This window comes from Dermacentor albipictus, chromosome 1 (genome assembly GCF_038994185.2).
Source record: "Dermacentor albipictus isolate Rhodes 1998 colony chromosome 1, USDA_Dalb.pri_finalv2, whole genome shotgun sequence".
NCBI lineage: Eukaryota > Metazoa > Arthropoda > Arachnida > Ixodida > Ixodidae > Dermacentor > Dermacentor albipictus.
The window spans coordinates 355,256,846-355,272,967 of record NC_091821.1 but is presented as its reverse complement, the minus strand read 5'-3'; the positions used below and the strand labels follow the sequence as shown (position 1 = coordinate 355,272,967).

General features: G+C 46.8%; 1 protein-coding gene across 5 annotated transcripts in view; it reads left to right on the top strand.

Moving 5' to 3' along the window:
• Positions 1 to 8,803, top strand: part of LOC135902324 (leucine-rich repeat neuronal protein 3-like) — a 277,011-nt gene extending 268,208 nt beyond the window's left edge. For all 5 annotated transcript variants that reach the window (XM_065432304.2, XM_065432312.2, XM_065432322.2 and 2 more), the window contains one exon: positions 3,318 to 8,803. In XM_065432304.2, coding sequence (XP_065288376.2) covers positions 3,353 to 4,909 — 1,557 coding nt within the window. In that variant the 5' untranslated portion in view covers positions 3,318 to 3,352 and the 3' untranslated portion in view covers positions 4,910 to 8,803. The remainder of the gene's footprint in view (positions 1 to 3,317) is intronic.
• Positions 8,804 to 16,122: the final 7,319 nt, after the last annotated feature.

Sequence of the window (16,122 nt, the reverse complement as noted above, 5' to 3'; positions counted from 1 at the left end):
CATCTGGTGCATGATAATTCCATGGACATACGTATTCGTTCATAGTCTGCGAAGGGCGGTGGCTTCTTCCTTGTTTAATTCTGGATGTGGTAGAGTATATTCTCTTCTTTCCAGTCGGTAATGCTGCAATATTACGGCGTAGTTGATGGGAATGTCCTCCACCCTCGTCGCTTTCCGGAGACCGTGCGGCAGGAAATCCAGGCTGGTATGCTTTCGGGCGACAGCATGTGCTGCTTCGTTTCCTGCCAGGTGTTCGTGCCCTGTGGTCCATGCGACGTAGGTTTCGGGAAGTTCTTGGCGTCTTGTTATTTTTTTTTATAATCTTCACTGCTGCGGCAGAAATTCGGCCTTTTTGTAGGTTTCTACATCTCATTTGCGAGTCGCTCAAGATGATTGCTGTGTCTTTGTATGTGGCGATGCCGAGGACGATGGCCACTTCCTCCGCCGTTCTGGACTTCTGGCCGGTATGGTGGCACCGACTAGATTATTCCCTTGGTTGTGGGAATTGAATTTCGGTATAAATTATGAATGGTATAGTGCATTGTACACATATATGCGTGCCGGTCCGGTGCGTACAGAATAAACATCGCCTGACACTACACGTTGCATAGGATGAAAATTAACACAATTGTGCGCACCTCATTTAGTTGGAAAGCATTTAATAGAGCACTTCACGAAAGTTTTTCTCTTAAATCATAATTTTGACATATATCCTCTTTGTTGTCTGTACTGGCAGTACAGCCACCGTTATTGCGGAATATTAATTAAAAAGAAGTAATACAAGTTGTGAATAACAAAATTTTGATGTGTAAGTCATCGCTGACTGCTTTTGTTTATGTCCCTAGTTATAAGGGTTGTGAAAGTCTGAGGCGGGCACCGCTGAGTCAGCGTAGTTAGAGTGTTGCGCCAGAACGCTTCCTTCTTTTTCTCAGTCACGTTTATTGTGGCCCTAATGGTCGCTGTTATCCCAGTCGACTCTAATTGCGGTGGGCACTGGCCGAACTGTTTTCTGAGGCGCTTTCGCATTTGTAAAAAAAAGAACGCAGAAAAAATCTAATGGACAGCTTCGTTATGGTAATTGCCAAAACTACTTGGGGATGGTGCTTTCTAAGTGTGCCATTTTTTTGCGCATAATGTTATTCCCTCGACGTGCGGATACTTGAGCGTAAACTTTAATGACAGCTTCTCGTGGTGCATGACGTGAATTAAAAGGTAGTTTCCTAGCTTGCAGCTGAGTCACCAGCTTGGTAGAGTCGTATTTTATGCACTGGTTTTATACTTTTGGTCGAAAGGGAGCGTGTATGGTAGTTTGAGTTGTCAGCGCTGTGCTCAGTATTTCTAATAAGTTGCTCATACTTCAATTCCTAGTGTTGATGACGGAACAACAACAACAACAACAACAACAACAACAACAACAACAACAACAACAACAACAACAACAACAACAACAACAACAACAACAGCGACAAGGAGCTACTATTCATGGTTTTCCCGTTAGTTCCACTTCTATGTCCGCTTTGATTCCCCGAACCTTCGTCTTCGTATTTTTTTCGGGGATTTTGTGATATTTCAAACCTCAGACGAGTACGCAACTGTTGCTGGTAAGGATAGTAACAATGTACATGGTCATCTATGCTTTCCAAGGCAACACGCGGATAATATACTCGGTCATTGCCATTTTTGCGCCTCCATCGTGGGTACTGATGGTTGAATAGCCCGCTTCGGCTACGGGATGTTACCCACCGGTAATAAAATGGGCCCCAATCCACGCTGTGAAGGTGGTTGGCCAGCGAAGCTGTGGTATCACATCATCCTATAGACCAATGTGACGTAGCCTTGAAATGGGTCCTGCAGAGCCTGAGCACGACGCCCTTGTTAATATTGACGTTGCTGCTCCTTTCGTCGCTCATCGTAACCGCGCTGGTCTTCAGGCGTCCTAACTATGTGTGGCTTACTTTGGGCAGGAACCGCTGCCCGCTACCTAGCCTGAGCACGACACCGTTGTGCATATTGACGTTGCTGTTCCCGTCGCCGCTCACCGTACTCACGCGGTTCTCCGGGAGTCCTGACTATGCGTGGCCTTTCCATGGCGCCATCACAACAGACATGGAATCAGTAGCTAGGCGGTTTCTTCTTTAGCATATGAAAGTGTAGTGACTTCACTCCCTGCTTCATATGCTACAATTGCCGCTTCCCAGCAACTGCAGCTTATGCCGCCTCAATATACACCGGGATACGCTTGCGCTGAACGCTATATATGCGCGAATGGTTCTGGTGCTGTATTTTTCTGATGGCCGGCGCCGCCGCTGCCGCGGATGCGCGGAGGCTAGCGCGATCTGGTGGTACTGCAAGGAAACCAGCGGCGCCTGCCTTCCGCTGTGATTGGTTGAGATTTTGTCTACGGAGCCGAAGAAATCGCGGAATCCTAGTCATATACAGCTTCGCTGTAAAATGGGCACAGGCGTCGCCGGGCTTTACTCAAGCCTTTTTTCAGGGGCGTATCGCCTGTTGAAAGGACCAGCGCCTTGTCAAACACTCAGAATATTGTCAGTGTACACGTAGGACGGTATTAAACTGCGCATGTTTGCCTTAACGTACATTACATCGTGAGACACCGTAGTTATTATATTTGCTTCATACGTCTTACTTACCGGCATTTTTCATTCCCAATGCATTACCCTTTCCATGAGATAACGTATCACGTAAATGTTTCTTATGACTTGAACGCTACAGCGCCGATGACTTAACGGGCTCGCTGTCAGGTCGCATATTTTCTCGGCGTCACGCATACGATTTCGCATACCTTTTTTTTTTTTAGAATGGACAGCGAACTCGAGTGCCTATTTTTAGTATTTAATGTTCATACAACGGCGGGAAATGGTAAAAGGGTTTGATCCGCTCAGGTGTATCACAACTATCAAGGAGTCGCAAATGTCAGCGCTTACGACGTTTATGTTACTTTTCACAATTGCTTTAGAGGAAACTGAAGAAGTTCAAAATGTTTTTTGTCCTGCATCCGAAATGCGTAATCTTTCCAGAATAAAATCAAATCAAAGTTATGCGTATCTAAATTAGAGAATAACGATACTATTTTGTAGCTTTTGAGGCGACTCAGCATGGGAGCAAGTCTCGCCTGAGTTTGCATCTACTGTCCAAACATCTGATGCTGTTGAGTTACATTGCAGAACATGCAAGCCATTGCTGCAGTAACTATTCTCAGCCTAATGCCTTGCATTAACATGCTTGTACTTGCAGCTGTTCTTGCGAGGGTCGTTGTTTACACTCGTCAATCTTTTTCTTTTGCATTCTATTTGCAGGCCGTAGCAGACACGGTGTCTCCACTTCTGCGGCCATGCCAGGGTGCCTGGGTGTCGTGCAGTCGCGGCTACGGTTGCTGCCTCTGCTATTCCTGGCCTTTTGGACGTGGACGGCAGCGCGCGCCATGTGTCCGTCACGGTGCATCTGCGACGACGAGAATCTCCGAGTGGTGTGTGACTCGGCTTATCTGGACGTGGTGCCCATCACGCTCAACCCGAACTTGCGCGAGCTGAGCCTCGTGAATAACCACATCAAGAGTGGCGTGTCTTCATTCAGCGTCTATGAAAAGCTGCGCTATCTGGACGTCTCGCACAACCAGCTGGTATCGCTGGGCAAGGAGAACTTCCGCTCCCACAAGCATCTCGTCGTACTTGTCCTGGCGAGGAACATGATCTCGCAGCTCGACAACACGACGTTCAAGGGACTCGACGAGCTGCAGACGCTGCTGCTGAATGAGAACTACATTGACAGCATTCCAGCCGGGGTATTCATGCCGCTCAAGAAACTGGAAAAGCTGGATCTGTCACAGAATCGTCTAGTCAGGGTCACTGAACAGGCGTTCCAGGGGCTGACCAAGTTGAAAACCCTGTTACTGCGGGACAACAAGTTTGTGACGATACCGAGCCAGGCGTTCGCGCCGTTGTCGTTTTTGTTAAACCTGGATCTCGGTCTCAACATGTTCTCCAACATTCCGGAGGAAGCCTTCGTGGCGTTGAAGCAGCTCGAGGAACTGTCGTTAGACGGCTGCGGCGTGAAGACGGTGCAGAGCGGAGCGTTTCGGCAGCTGTCCGCATTGCGCCAACTAAAGCTGCACGATAACGAGCTCGAAGAGGTGCCCACGGCGACATTCCAGGATATCACGCGGCTGGAAGTCCTCAACCTGGGACAGAACAAATTCCCAAGACTTCGGCCGTCCGCGTTCCAGTACCTCAAGTACTTGAGGACTCTGGAAGTGAGCGGCTCAGCCGTGCTTCGGTGCATCGACCGAGGAGCCTTCGCCGAAAACACTGACCTTGAAAGCATTCGGATGACGCACAACATCAACTTCCGGTGCATAGAGCCTGGAGCGTTCGATGGCCTGGCTGGTCTGAAGCATTTGATTCTGCGGGGCAACGGCTTCTCGACTTTTGATGAATCGCTTCTCGAGTGGTACGAGCTGCAGGAGCTCGATCTGAGGGACAATCCTCTGGTCTGTAACTGCACTGCCTTGTGGTTGTGGCACATGTGCAGTGCTCGCAACGCGACAAATTCACCGCTCACTCCGGAGACGTCGCTGGTCCGCTGTGGTGGCGGGCCACCAGCGCTCAAGGACAAATTACTGAGAGACATTGGCTCCGCGGACTTGGGCTGCTACGACGCGGTGCTTCGGCGTCAGATCATCATCGGAGTCGTGGCGGCAGCTGCGATATTATTCGCACTCATCGTGGCCCTCGGTTTCCGATTTCGGGAACGCGTCGCCGGCGTCCTCAAGAACAAGTGGGGAAGCGGAACCAAGGAGCCGCAGTACCACAAGACGCACGGCGAAGACGACAACAGCATGTGTCAAGTGGCTCACCAGCCCTTGAAATTGATACCCGTGACAGAACTGTGATAAACGCCTTGACGCTGTGGTGCATTGCGTATGGAAAGTGCTCTGCGCGGATTCATGAAGCCCAGGATATGTTTTGCTACCTTTACTGATATATTTTACCACCTACCCCACGTTGTCCGACATGGCCATGTTATCTTGCCGACCTAATGCTGACCTCTGGCTACGAGGAATTCTGCTCTATCCGACTCAAAGAGGGTTTTATTTGACAGCTGACAATTGTCTTCTGTGGCCTCGCCGTCTGCAAGGTTAATTATTAAGCATGCATCTATTACGCATGCATTAAGCATTGTTGTTTCACTTTGTAGGTTTGTTAGCACATTGCCTAGGCTTCTCGTCTCCTCGCTCCTGTCCGAGGGAAATGTCTCTCCGTGCACTTATCCTATTAAAGGGCAAAAATTACTGCCACAGCGTCTGACATAAACAGCGCCAAGAACGCACTACAAAACAGTTTTAGGAGCAAATCCGGAGGGGAAAGAAGGATGACTGTTCGATGAAGTGGACGCAACGTGTGTGACTTTCCAAGCAGAACGATCGCCCCCTTCGCGAATGCAAAGTGTTCGTGAGAAGTCTTGATTGAGCCGAACTGTGTTTTGCCGCAGAGCTTGAGATGTCGCGGTGTGGCCGCACGACCTTTGCCAGCGCGCGCATTGCGCTGCAAGTGACATTTTGGAAACCACGTTTTCTTTTGCCTGTTTACCCCCTAGTAAGATCACAAAGTGTAGCGTCTGCGTTCCTTTCCACAGGAAGACCGCCCACAGTACTGTTGCGGTATGTGAGGACGTTTCTGCGAAGGCACGAACGAGTCGCCGAGCAGCTAATGGTGTAGAAGAGCCATAGCTTTTTAATATCTCGTGGTTGAAGCGCACTCTGGTGTCCCTCCTTTGTACATAGCGTGGAGCCCAAGTATGTGTGGCTGCTCGTTCATTCCTTTCCTTTGTGTGTCGATGACGATGATGATTTCCCGTTCTCGCTTTCTCTTCTCTCTCTATTTCTGCCTTTCCTCAGCGATCATCACTCGCTCTTGAGCAGTGGCCTGGTTCTTTGTGTACAGATGTATACTTGTGTTTGTGTTCGACGACCTTTTCTGGAAATGCTCCGTCGTATTGTACTACCCGCCTACGATTCAGATCCTGCAGACAAAGACCGTTTTCGTGGTGCCCGCATGTGGAAAGGCATGTAAAGGGACAACTTGTGCATGGCATGTAACTCTTTCTGCCGCTACTGAGGCCCCTCTCGACATGATTGGGAAGCGAGAACAGGCTCTGTCACTCGATATAAGTACGCCTTGTCATTCCAGTGCAGAGAAAGAAACCTTAGTACATCAGGATTACATCACTGTACGACAAAGACTGTATAGAAGGAAAGGATAGCGGAGAAGACGGGCCTCGATGGCTCATCTATAAGACAAACCGTGGAGGGCTGTGCTTTTCTCGCTTGTTGTGTAAAACTACAACAACAAAACAACAACACAAAGTCTCCTTTCTTGAAGTCAGTGCCCCAGTAGCGCCACCGGAATGGCCCATGTCTGCGAATGAGAGAAAAAAAAAATGTCTTGGCATATGAAACCCAGAGACCTTGGTTCACTTCTCGCAGCCTTAATTAGTAACCCCGTAAGTAAAGCTATGGGAAGCGTTACTATAATAATCGGTTTAGAAATCCTGCTCGCTTGATGCATGGTGTTGCAATGAAAAAAGTTAATCTCACTGGTAATGACCTTAGCGGAGGTAGTGCGGAAAGTGCTTCGTTCTTTTCCTATATCGGTTCTGCCGTCTTTCCCGAGCTAACGTGCTCTCTTCTTCAAGTGAACAGGGAGTCTAGTATACATAGGGTTGTGGTGAACCGCCACAGTGTGGCCGGCTGTGAATAGCTCGACGACTGTAAAGTATGGGTAAACCGCCGTGTTTTGTTTTCCTGTAATTTATTTTTGAAAGTTTTTAGCCAGTTGGAGGAGCTTTACGGTTCCGTTACTTACACGATGGTACACAGGGCATTCCGTTTCCGTTTTTTGTGTTGTACGTGCAGCGCGTTTGTAAAGAAAAACAAACAAAAAGAAAGCTCTCAGTCTCGCATCCCAGTTTGAAAGTTGACCTGAACTTTGTTCGCGCAGCCTAAAGAAAGACTTAACGACTTCAGTGACGCCGCATAAACTGCTCTGCCAACGTGGACGCCAGAAGCTGATATTAAGGAAGATAGCGAAGGTGGTGATTATTCAGGCATAATACTCCCCAGACGAGAGCTTCTACTCGGCAAGATTTCTTCTTTCTTTATGTACATATCACGCTAATGTAGCGCGGACAAAGCCTTTAAAAGTTTGGACTGCTAGCGCATTAAACATTCATGGAATTGCTCAAAGCAGTGCGCCTCTTATTTTTCTTTCTTTTAACCCAGATTTTATGCTTGATGAGGTCATGGGCGACGCCTCGCCCTTTACTTTTGTTGCCGGGTCGTTGCGAAAAGAGCCCGCCGCGAAAATTAAAGTGTCTCGCAGGCGCCGGTGGATAGCGAAGCGCGGTCAACTGTTTTGTGTGAGAAAACAAATTCAAGACTCCGCGTGAGAAGCTTGATTTATGCGACCTAATGACCAGTTGCGTGTTTTGCCTTGAAGCCGCCATTGCCTAATGGAGCAGCTGAGTGCAAAGTGAGGTAAGCGAATGACCACCATTCTCTTTTCGGTGCCTCGGACTCGTTTCTCTTTCAGCAATCTTTTGTGCAAGAGTAATGCTCTACAAAGGAAAAAAAAAGGAATATGGCAGCTCAGGTGTTGTTTTGGAATATTTATTCTACTCTTACCAAGGCAGTTGTGCTCTCTTACGGGCGAATAGTTCAAGCCTGCTTATTATATATTTGTGAGTGCGTTCTTTTTTTTTTGCTTTATTACGCAGCTGCTCATTTCGTGGCATTTGATGGCGCAAGAAGAAAGCAGGCCGGTGTTATATGCTTTTGGCGCCGTTGGCTAGTCTGTGACATTCCGCGCTTAGTGATGATTACGCATGTCGAGAGAGAATGCAGTGATTCGCTCATAGGTGAATAAAAGCACGTACTTGCCTCCAGTCAATTACTTTTTACGTAAACCTGGTGAATGCTTAGCACGGAGGACGTCTGCACACGCCGACTTGCCGTGCAACCAAGGTATTGGGTCCATGCTGCTGTGGTATTCGGGTGTTGGGGGTGTGCTCACTGCTTCCCTTACGGACTTATTTTCTTTATTTTCTCAAAAAAGGCAGTGTCTCCTCTGTATGCATAACGACCAGCGCGCAAGATAAAAGTATGGTGGTGGCACTCTTTGATGCATGAAAAAAAAAAGAAGGCCAGCAGCTGAAGCAGCGCAAGAATATGAGAGTAAAAATGGAATTGTAAGGCACTTACAGAGGTCTATCATGCTGCGTTGTTTTCTCACTGAAGCGGTAGCAATGAGCAAACGCGAAGGTTTTGCTCGATGTGGCATCAAATATGCAGGCAACTGAAGTGCTACTTAACAGCTCCCTATTCAAATATGACGAGAAGGAAATCCTAAATTCTCGGGTCTTACGTGCCAAAATCACGATCTCATTATGAGAGCCGCCGTATGGTTGGGCACTCTGGCTTCATTTAGACCGCCTGGGCTTCCTTAACGTGCACCTAGATCTAAGCACACGGGCGTATTTATTTATTTATATATTTATTTATTATTGTTTATTATTTTTTTTTCTTATATTTCGCTCACATGCTAATACGGCTGCCATGGAAACATTAATCGCAATCAGCCGTTGCTGATCCTCGAGGTCGGAGCTGGCCAAGGCTCTCTCCCAAAGCTCGTTAGTGGGGTAAGGGTTGGGAGGATTTAATGAGCATCGAACGCGTAATGCGGAGACGTGGGTTCGTATCCCACTTGCGGCCATTTTTGTTTTCATCCACTTCCATTTCCATTAATTTATCATTTCTTTAATTCGATTAATAAGTACAATTGCCCCTATGCTGTCCATGGTATCTCTCTCTCTCTCTTTATATATATATATATATATATATATATATATATATATATATATATATATATATATATATATATATCAGCCAGTTCGCGCAATCAAGAAAACAAGGAAAGCAGGCATTATTTCCTAACCTCGAATTCTTAAAAGATTGTGGATTGTCGCGGAACGCGAGGAAAAAAAGAAAAAGAAGGATAAAGGGGAGAGGAAGTTGGAAGAATGAATCACGTTTACGGAAAGCAGCGTTACAACGCAAAAAAAAAAGCAAATTCAGAATTCGCTCTTAAGTTGTCGTGCGATGCGGTTTCGCACGGTACCATGTCAGGGAAAAGCATGCGCTTTGGCAAACTTCGTCGTACAGAAGTACCACTAGTAAACAACTTGAAGAGATGTTTGGCTGACACATAGCACTTGAATCTTGTGGTGGCTCTATGGCTATGTTATTCTTTTACGAAGCTCGAAGTCACAGCTTTGAATACCGGTCGTGGTGGCCGCAGTACGATATGAGTAGAATGATGATATAAAAAATAAGAATGCTCGTGTGTGGTACTCTGGGTGCACATTAAAGAACGCCAGATGGTTAAATTTGTTTTGAAACGCCCCACCTTGGCGTTTCTTATTGCTCGAGTTAATTACATAATGTACCGCAAGGGTACAACTACAGAAACACACGCTGAACATGTCACAGCCTCGTGTTATGTGTGTCTCTTTATGGTTGTGCCCTCTTGCTACATCATGTCATTAAGTAAGCACGAACTAACCCAGTAGCATGTCCTTCCGCAGTATATTGCTCCATCGTTGCTTTTGAGGCGCTAACTCTAATCACTGACCTTCTTCTTTTTGCACTTCAGCTATTGTTACAGGCATTGTTGCTTATGTCAGTATTAGTCGCAGGTTCTTTTGTGAAAGTCTTTCTTTTTTTTATTGGTAGCCTACGTGGGTCACACACCGGTAACTTTCCAGAACGATACCTCGAACAGAAACGTAAACCTGCGGCATCACTTCTCGAAATAATTTCATGGAAAAACACTTGTTCGGATTTTTTCACCGCCGGTATAGCTTATGCTTCGTACGCGCAGAACGACATGCATCGGAATGTCCCCACGTGGTACCAATTCACCACGGCTTTACGATCTCCCGTATGGAAGGCTAATATGCGCATGCGGATATCGCATCCCGAGGTAAAAAAGCTTTCATTTGCTATTTGGGCGTGGAATGTTCTTCCGTTTCATTTATATGACTTGGAGGGTTTGCCCTTGTTCTTATCAACGAAAACTTTCGCTGTTCAACGATGACACGGAAAGACGAGTTTCTAAAAACATTACTTATTTTCTTTTTGGCCGTTCGCAAGCAGCCGGCTATTTGTCACCTTTGATTCTGGGTTTTATTTGATGCAAATAAAGGCATGTTAATGATTTAAAAGCCCCAAGGAACGACCCTTTTAATAAAACAAAACGTGTACAACACCCACCTGACTTCGATTCTTAACACGACGAGGAAGTGTGAGATGATGCTGATGTGTCCGAATTCATCTAGTAGATTTCTACGTTCCCGGCGATTTATAGGGAAAAAAAAGTAATTGGAAACACACGTACAGCGACCAGCCGTATAGGTCGGTCGCTAACCAAGCTTCATGTGGCAGCTGTTTTTTTTACTACGGCGTTCTTTACTGATGTTGAGGTGAGTTGTGTGGCTGCGTATAGTGAGCCCGTCGGAGTGTTTGAATTGTTTTTGAATACTGTCTGAATTGTCGCTCACAGTTTTTTTTTTGTCAGCGATTCGTTTCAAATGAGCATGACGTACTTGTCTTCAGTTCTCGTGCAAGAACGATACGTTGTGTGTAAGCTCTCGAGACGAAGAGAATGCTGTTGCATGGCGTGCTTTATTCTGTTCCAAAATTCAATGAACTTGCCGCGTTGCCAATACAAGAAAACATTTGTTTTTGTTATTGTTTGCTTGTTATGAACAACGCATGGGATTAAAAGAAGATATTGAGAGCTGAAATTTGTGTGTTTTGTTTTTATTTTGCATGTTGCACAATACATTTGTCACTTTTCAGCTGCTCCTAGGACCACAGGGACGTAGCATGAGCCAAATATATTTGCTTATATTTAATTTTATGTTACTTGTATTCTAAAAAGTATACGTTTTCGTTGTAGCCTTATTGCTGCAGAGTAGTCAGGATGCGTCAATACGTAAGCATGATAGAGACTCTGTTTCTTTGCTTTCCTTCTTTTATCTTAATAGCAAATACTTCTCCCGTCAAAAGCAGTGAATACACGAGAAAAAAACGAATGACTTTTGGAAAGCTTGAAATAAGCCTGCAGGTTATTGCGCTGCTTGTCGCGCCGCGGTTGATGTGTGGTAACAAAACTGCTGCACGGAATTGCCAGCCTGTGCATCCCCTATAAGGACAATTTTTATTGCGTTACATTCAACAGTAAGAGCCTGTTCAGAGGACGAATGGTGTTGAATCGGGTAACATTTCTGTCTTTTCTTTTATGCATATAAGTTAAGTTCTCACTGGTTCAAATAAACAAGAAAAAAAAAGAACAACGGCCTTTTTTGCTCGAGGGGCGAAGGCCTGGCCCTCAATGGTTTTCTTTGGCCAAGTGAATCACTCAACGCCCAGCGGGTAGGTTTTGTGTATCTCCTGAGTCAATTCTTTCAGCTGCTGCCGCCTTCCTCTGGATTCAAACCCTCCATGAAGACTGGTTTCACTTTACCTCCTGACTGCGCTGCGGCTCTAGATTGCCGAAACGGGGCCTGACTGTGCTGCTGACCGGCTTCGAGCCGACTGCAATGGTCTGCAAAATATGTGCCAGTTGTGACTTTCCAGTTCACGCGCGTCTTCTTCGTTACATAAAGATATAGTTACCTAAGATATTCGTTACCTAAAGTTCAGATATTGGGACGTGGCTTATATAACGCTGGGAGAAAGGGATGTCGCGGGGCGATTATTTGAGAGAATGCAGACGATGCCATCTCAACGCGTCGCAATATCCATAATGTACCTACCTATCATCACCGCAAAGCCAGATATGTAGTCACCGTCGTAACGATGGTCCAAGACTGGCTATAGCAAGAGCCAAGCTTTAGTTAATTTCAGCAGTAGCTATAGTTCTGGTCCTGTGCGTGCGCGTCTCTACTGCTTTTGTCTTTTCGCGGTATGCGGCACCACTAGTCTCGTTTAGTCAATTGCCACTTCACTGTGTTAACTCTGTTGTCAGTCGCATTTCAACCTACCCTCACGCTGTTTCGAGGTATTTACTTGCGAAGCACGTTCTTGCCGTTCACATAAAGGTCAATATGCTTCCTGGAAGCTTCGTTTGCGGGTTATGTTACTACTGCTAACTTTATTTTCTATTGTTCTCAAGCTCTCAGTGTAAATCATTCGTATTGCGCGTTCGAGAGTGATTGCTTGTTCCATAATTAACTCTAGAGTCGATTTGCCAGCGCTCCCCTCGCTCTTAAGCGTAACTCGCGTTTGTCTGTACAGCGCTCGCCTGTAGCATTTGAGTTCTACGAAGGCTTGCAGACACTCGGTGTACAGTCGCGATCTTTTTGAGTGGGAACACGGGAGCGCGTGGCTTTCCGTACTGCCAAAGCAGTTTAGCGGCGGCTCCGAGAAGCAACGCGCATGCGCAGCGCGCCTGGCGTGCGAGAATTCTACCTCCGTGCGCACTGCGTCACGCAAGCCCGCGCGTGTCATCTGCTACACGCGTACCGCAACAAGGGCGCCGTAGATTCCAAGAGCGGTAACAATGATCAACTGTCTGTTACGTCCCACGCGATGTGAAACCTTGCTATTATTTGCCGACGTGCTGGAAAGTTCATTGTCGGTCTGTAGCTAGTCTATTGCCAGGCATGCGTACTATACTTGTGGTATATATATTCGTTCACATTACCACATTGGTCAGAGCAGCTGCTGAACCTCAGCATGGTCCGTGTTCCTAAGAAGAGAGGCGAGATATAGACCAATGGTTATTCTCTGCGCTCCATCGGTATCCTGGTGCAGAGGCCCCTAAAGACTGTCACCAGGATTATCCAAGCATTGAGCAAGGAAATGCGAATTTATTATGCCCCACATAATCGTCGACCAAGGTCAGCGAAAAATGAAGAGGACGCGCTTGTCGTAGCAGCCATCGTGGAGAACCCGTTTCAGTCCGCGACGGAAGTGTGGGACCTGCTGGATGTTGACGCTTATGTTGTTAGCATACGGCCACGCCTCAGGAGTGCTGGTCCGCGAAGTTCTGTGGTTGCTCCAAAGTCCGTCCTCCCTGCTATTGAGGAGGGGCTGGCAGTACAGAAAGGCACGCGCTCCCTTGTTCCCGCTAAAAAAGATGGCGACTGTACCGGTGTAGTTTACATTTCCTGTGGTTTGGAACTGCTCTTGTTTGCGTGAACGAACCGACTTTCCCCTTCCCTTCTCTGTGTTAAATTTATAGCACACGCATGCGCTTAGTTTCGCACGGTACTTTAACCGCCTTCGCGGCGACCGAAGCCGTGAGCGCCCCTAGCATACGTAGTGTTGGGAAACGCGCGTGTCCCGACTGTTTGTCTTTAGTGCAAATCCCATTTTCGAAGCGGCTGAGTTCCTTCAGTCGGAGCATCCTTGCCACATCTGCTTAGAATCACGCTGCTGAAGCATTGCACGGTTGTGGTACGCGTCCTACACAGGAGCAGTTGTTATCTGGTTCATAGACGTCACGCGGAAGTCTAGAAGCTAAGTTCTGTGCCGCAAGAAAATTGTGTTCTTAGTGTGCGGGTGCCATCGGCGGTGGTCGTCCGACAGAACTTTCGTTTGAGTGCGTCATGCTAGAAGCGACGCTTACTACGCCTTCGCAGGATTCTTTACGGCGTGGGACCTTCTCGGCATTTCCAGGTACGTACGGGGGGCACCAAGTGACTTTCACTCGAGTAATTACGGGAGCTGGCGACAGCCTGAGACAAATGTTGTAGAGCGTGCGCCGAATCATGTTGCTGCCAGTAACGCGCAGACAGCAACGCCTGCATTTCTAGGGGCGTAAATGCGTCAAGATGTTTGTTTCCATTTATTTTAGGTTCTTGCTAGGCTGCTTCCAAATGGCATCCAAATCTAGGCATCCAAATGGCCCCGATCAAGGGCTCCCGCCCCACCATGAGATGGATTGTGAACAAAGGCGTCTGTTCTAACCATTGGTGTGGACACTGCCATGACATCGCACCGCTACAACTGACGACAAAATTGTTCCTTCCAACCCGATATATAAGCAACTCACTGTAGATGAGATGCATGGGGAAAAAGGCACGCAAAAAAAGAAGAGCGAGGGAGTTATATTTGCGTCAAGTTATGAAAGCGCTAGTGAAATGGAGGGTAAAAGAATGCACGACGTATCGCGCGCCGGCGGTAGACCAGTGGATACGGTGTTGAGCTGCTCTGCTGAAGGTCGCGGATTTAATCTCGGCCACGGCGGCCGCATTTCGATAGGGCAGAAATGCATAAACGCTAATGGGTGTTTCGATTCAGGTGTACGTTAAAAAACGAAAGCCCCAGATGGTCACAAGTAATCCGGAGTCTTGTAATACGGTGTGCCTCATAATCAGATCATGCTTTTGGTACGTAAAACCCCACATTTAAATTAATTTTTTAACGACTTGCCTTTTTCTGCAGATGGCGAGCAGAGTGGATGTTAAGAGAATGCAGCGCCTTAGCCGTGCATATTCCCTTCCTAACAGCTTAACAGAGGACGAAGACATGTGCTGGTGCTAACGATAAAAAAAGGAATGGGGTACTGCACAGCATACCGTTAGCTCCGCGCGCGTTTGTCTAAATATGCACGTAGCTATGGCGAACGCTATCGGCACGCGGAACCATTTGACGGTAATGCAGGGCTGAAATCTCCCATGCGCATTACTTGAACGTAAAACATCGAAGCAATCTATGCAGCAATCAGCAATAAGTATAGTGCGTCCTTTCTTGGCTTCAAGCGCAACCGCCCAGCTATTTCGAACGCGTTACTCTGGTACGACGTTTGGATGCCGACCAGCTGACCTACACTCGAGGAAAACAGGTGAAGATAGTGCTACGCGGAAGGCTACGTCTCCTGCCTGCGCCCTTATTCAAAGAACGCACCTACTAAACGAAAAGAAAAACCAGCGCTGTGTAGTCAAAGGTAAGGATCAGATGTAACTTAAGGACTCATTAGGTATATCCACATCTCATTACCTACAGGATCTGAAATGGGTGCCGGAATCTTACTCAGTGCAGTGCCACTGACGTTTAGAGGCTGCGCTGTTAACACCAGCGACAAAAATTGCCCATGGCTCTTTGTGATGGACGTTCAGTGAGTTCGAAAAAAATATGTATTGAGTGTCGAATAACTAGACGCAACGGCAACTAGCTCCGCTGCAAGCAATAAGAGAAGCAACGTATACGCACATACATACATACATACATACATACATACATACATACATACATACATACATACATACATACATACATACATACATACATACATACATACATACATACATACATACATACATACATACATACATACATACATACATACATACATACATACATGCTGTTCATCATGCCGAGGCGCGACCATACCCTTATTGGGAACTTATCGCGACCTTATCTAAAACGGTGTGCTCTGTTGGGCTAACTGGCTCAGATGCGAAGTAGTACGAACACAGGCAAATAGATGAAACAAATAATAAAAAATATGGGAAACCCCCTCCCCCTATGTGGGAGTGTATATCATTGCAAAGCAGACTAGAAACCTAAATTCTGGGGCGTTGCGTGCAAAAACTACAAGATTGAGGCATGCCGACTCCGGAATAATTTTCGACTCCTGGAGTTTTTTAACGTCCACCTAAATCTAAGTACACGAGTGTTTTCGCTCCCATCGAAGTACAGCTGCCGCGACCGATATCGAACCCGCGACCTCGAGTTTATCAGCGCAACGCCGTAGACAAACGCGGCGGGTTGAATGCGAAGCATTTACCTGGTAGATACCTAGTAAGGCGGGATCTGCGTAAGATACGGGAATACGCAAAGGTTGTTGTGGTCGAAACGTTTTAAGTTACATTTGAAACGCGATTGCTGCGTTGAGGTAACATTTAATTGTAAATTTGCTTGCCTGCACTGCTGAAATCCAGAGCCACAATTCCGAGAAGAAGAAAAAAGAAAATCTTGAGTGATCCCTTCGTACGGATCACTTTCATGTAAGCTGCATTTTCTATGATGCATGGATA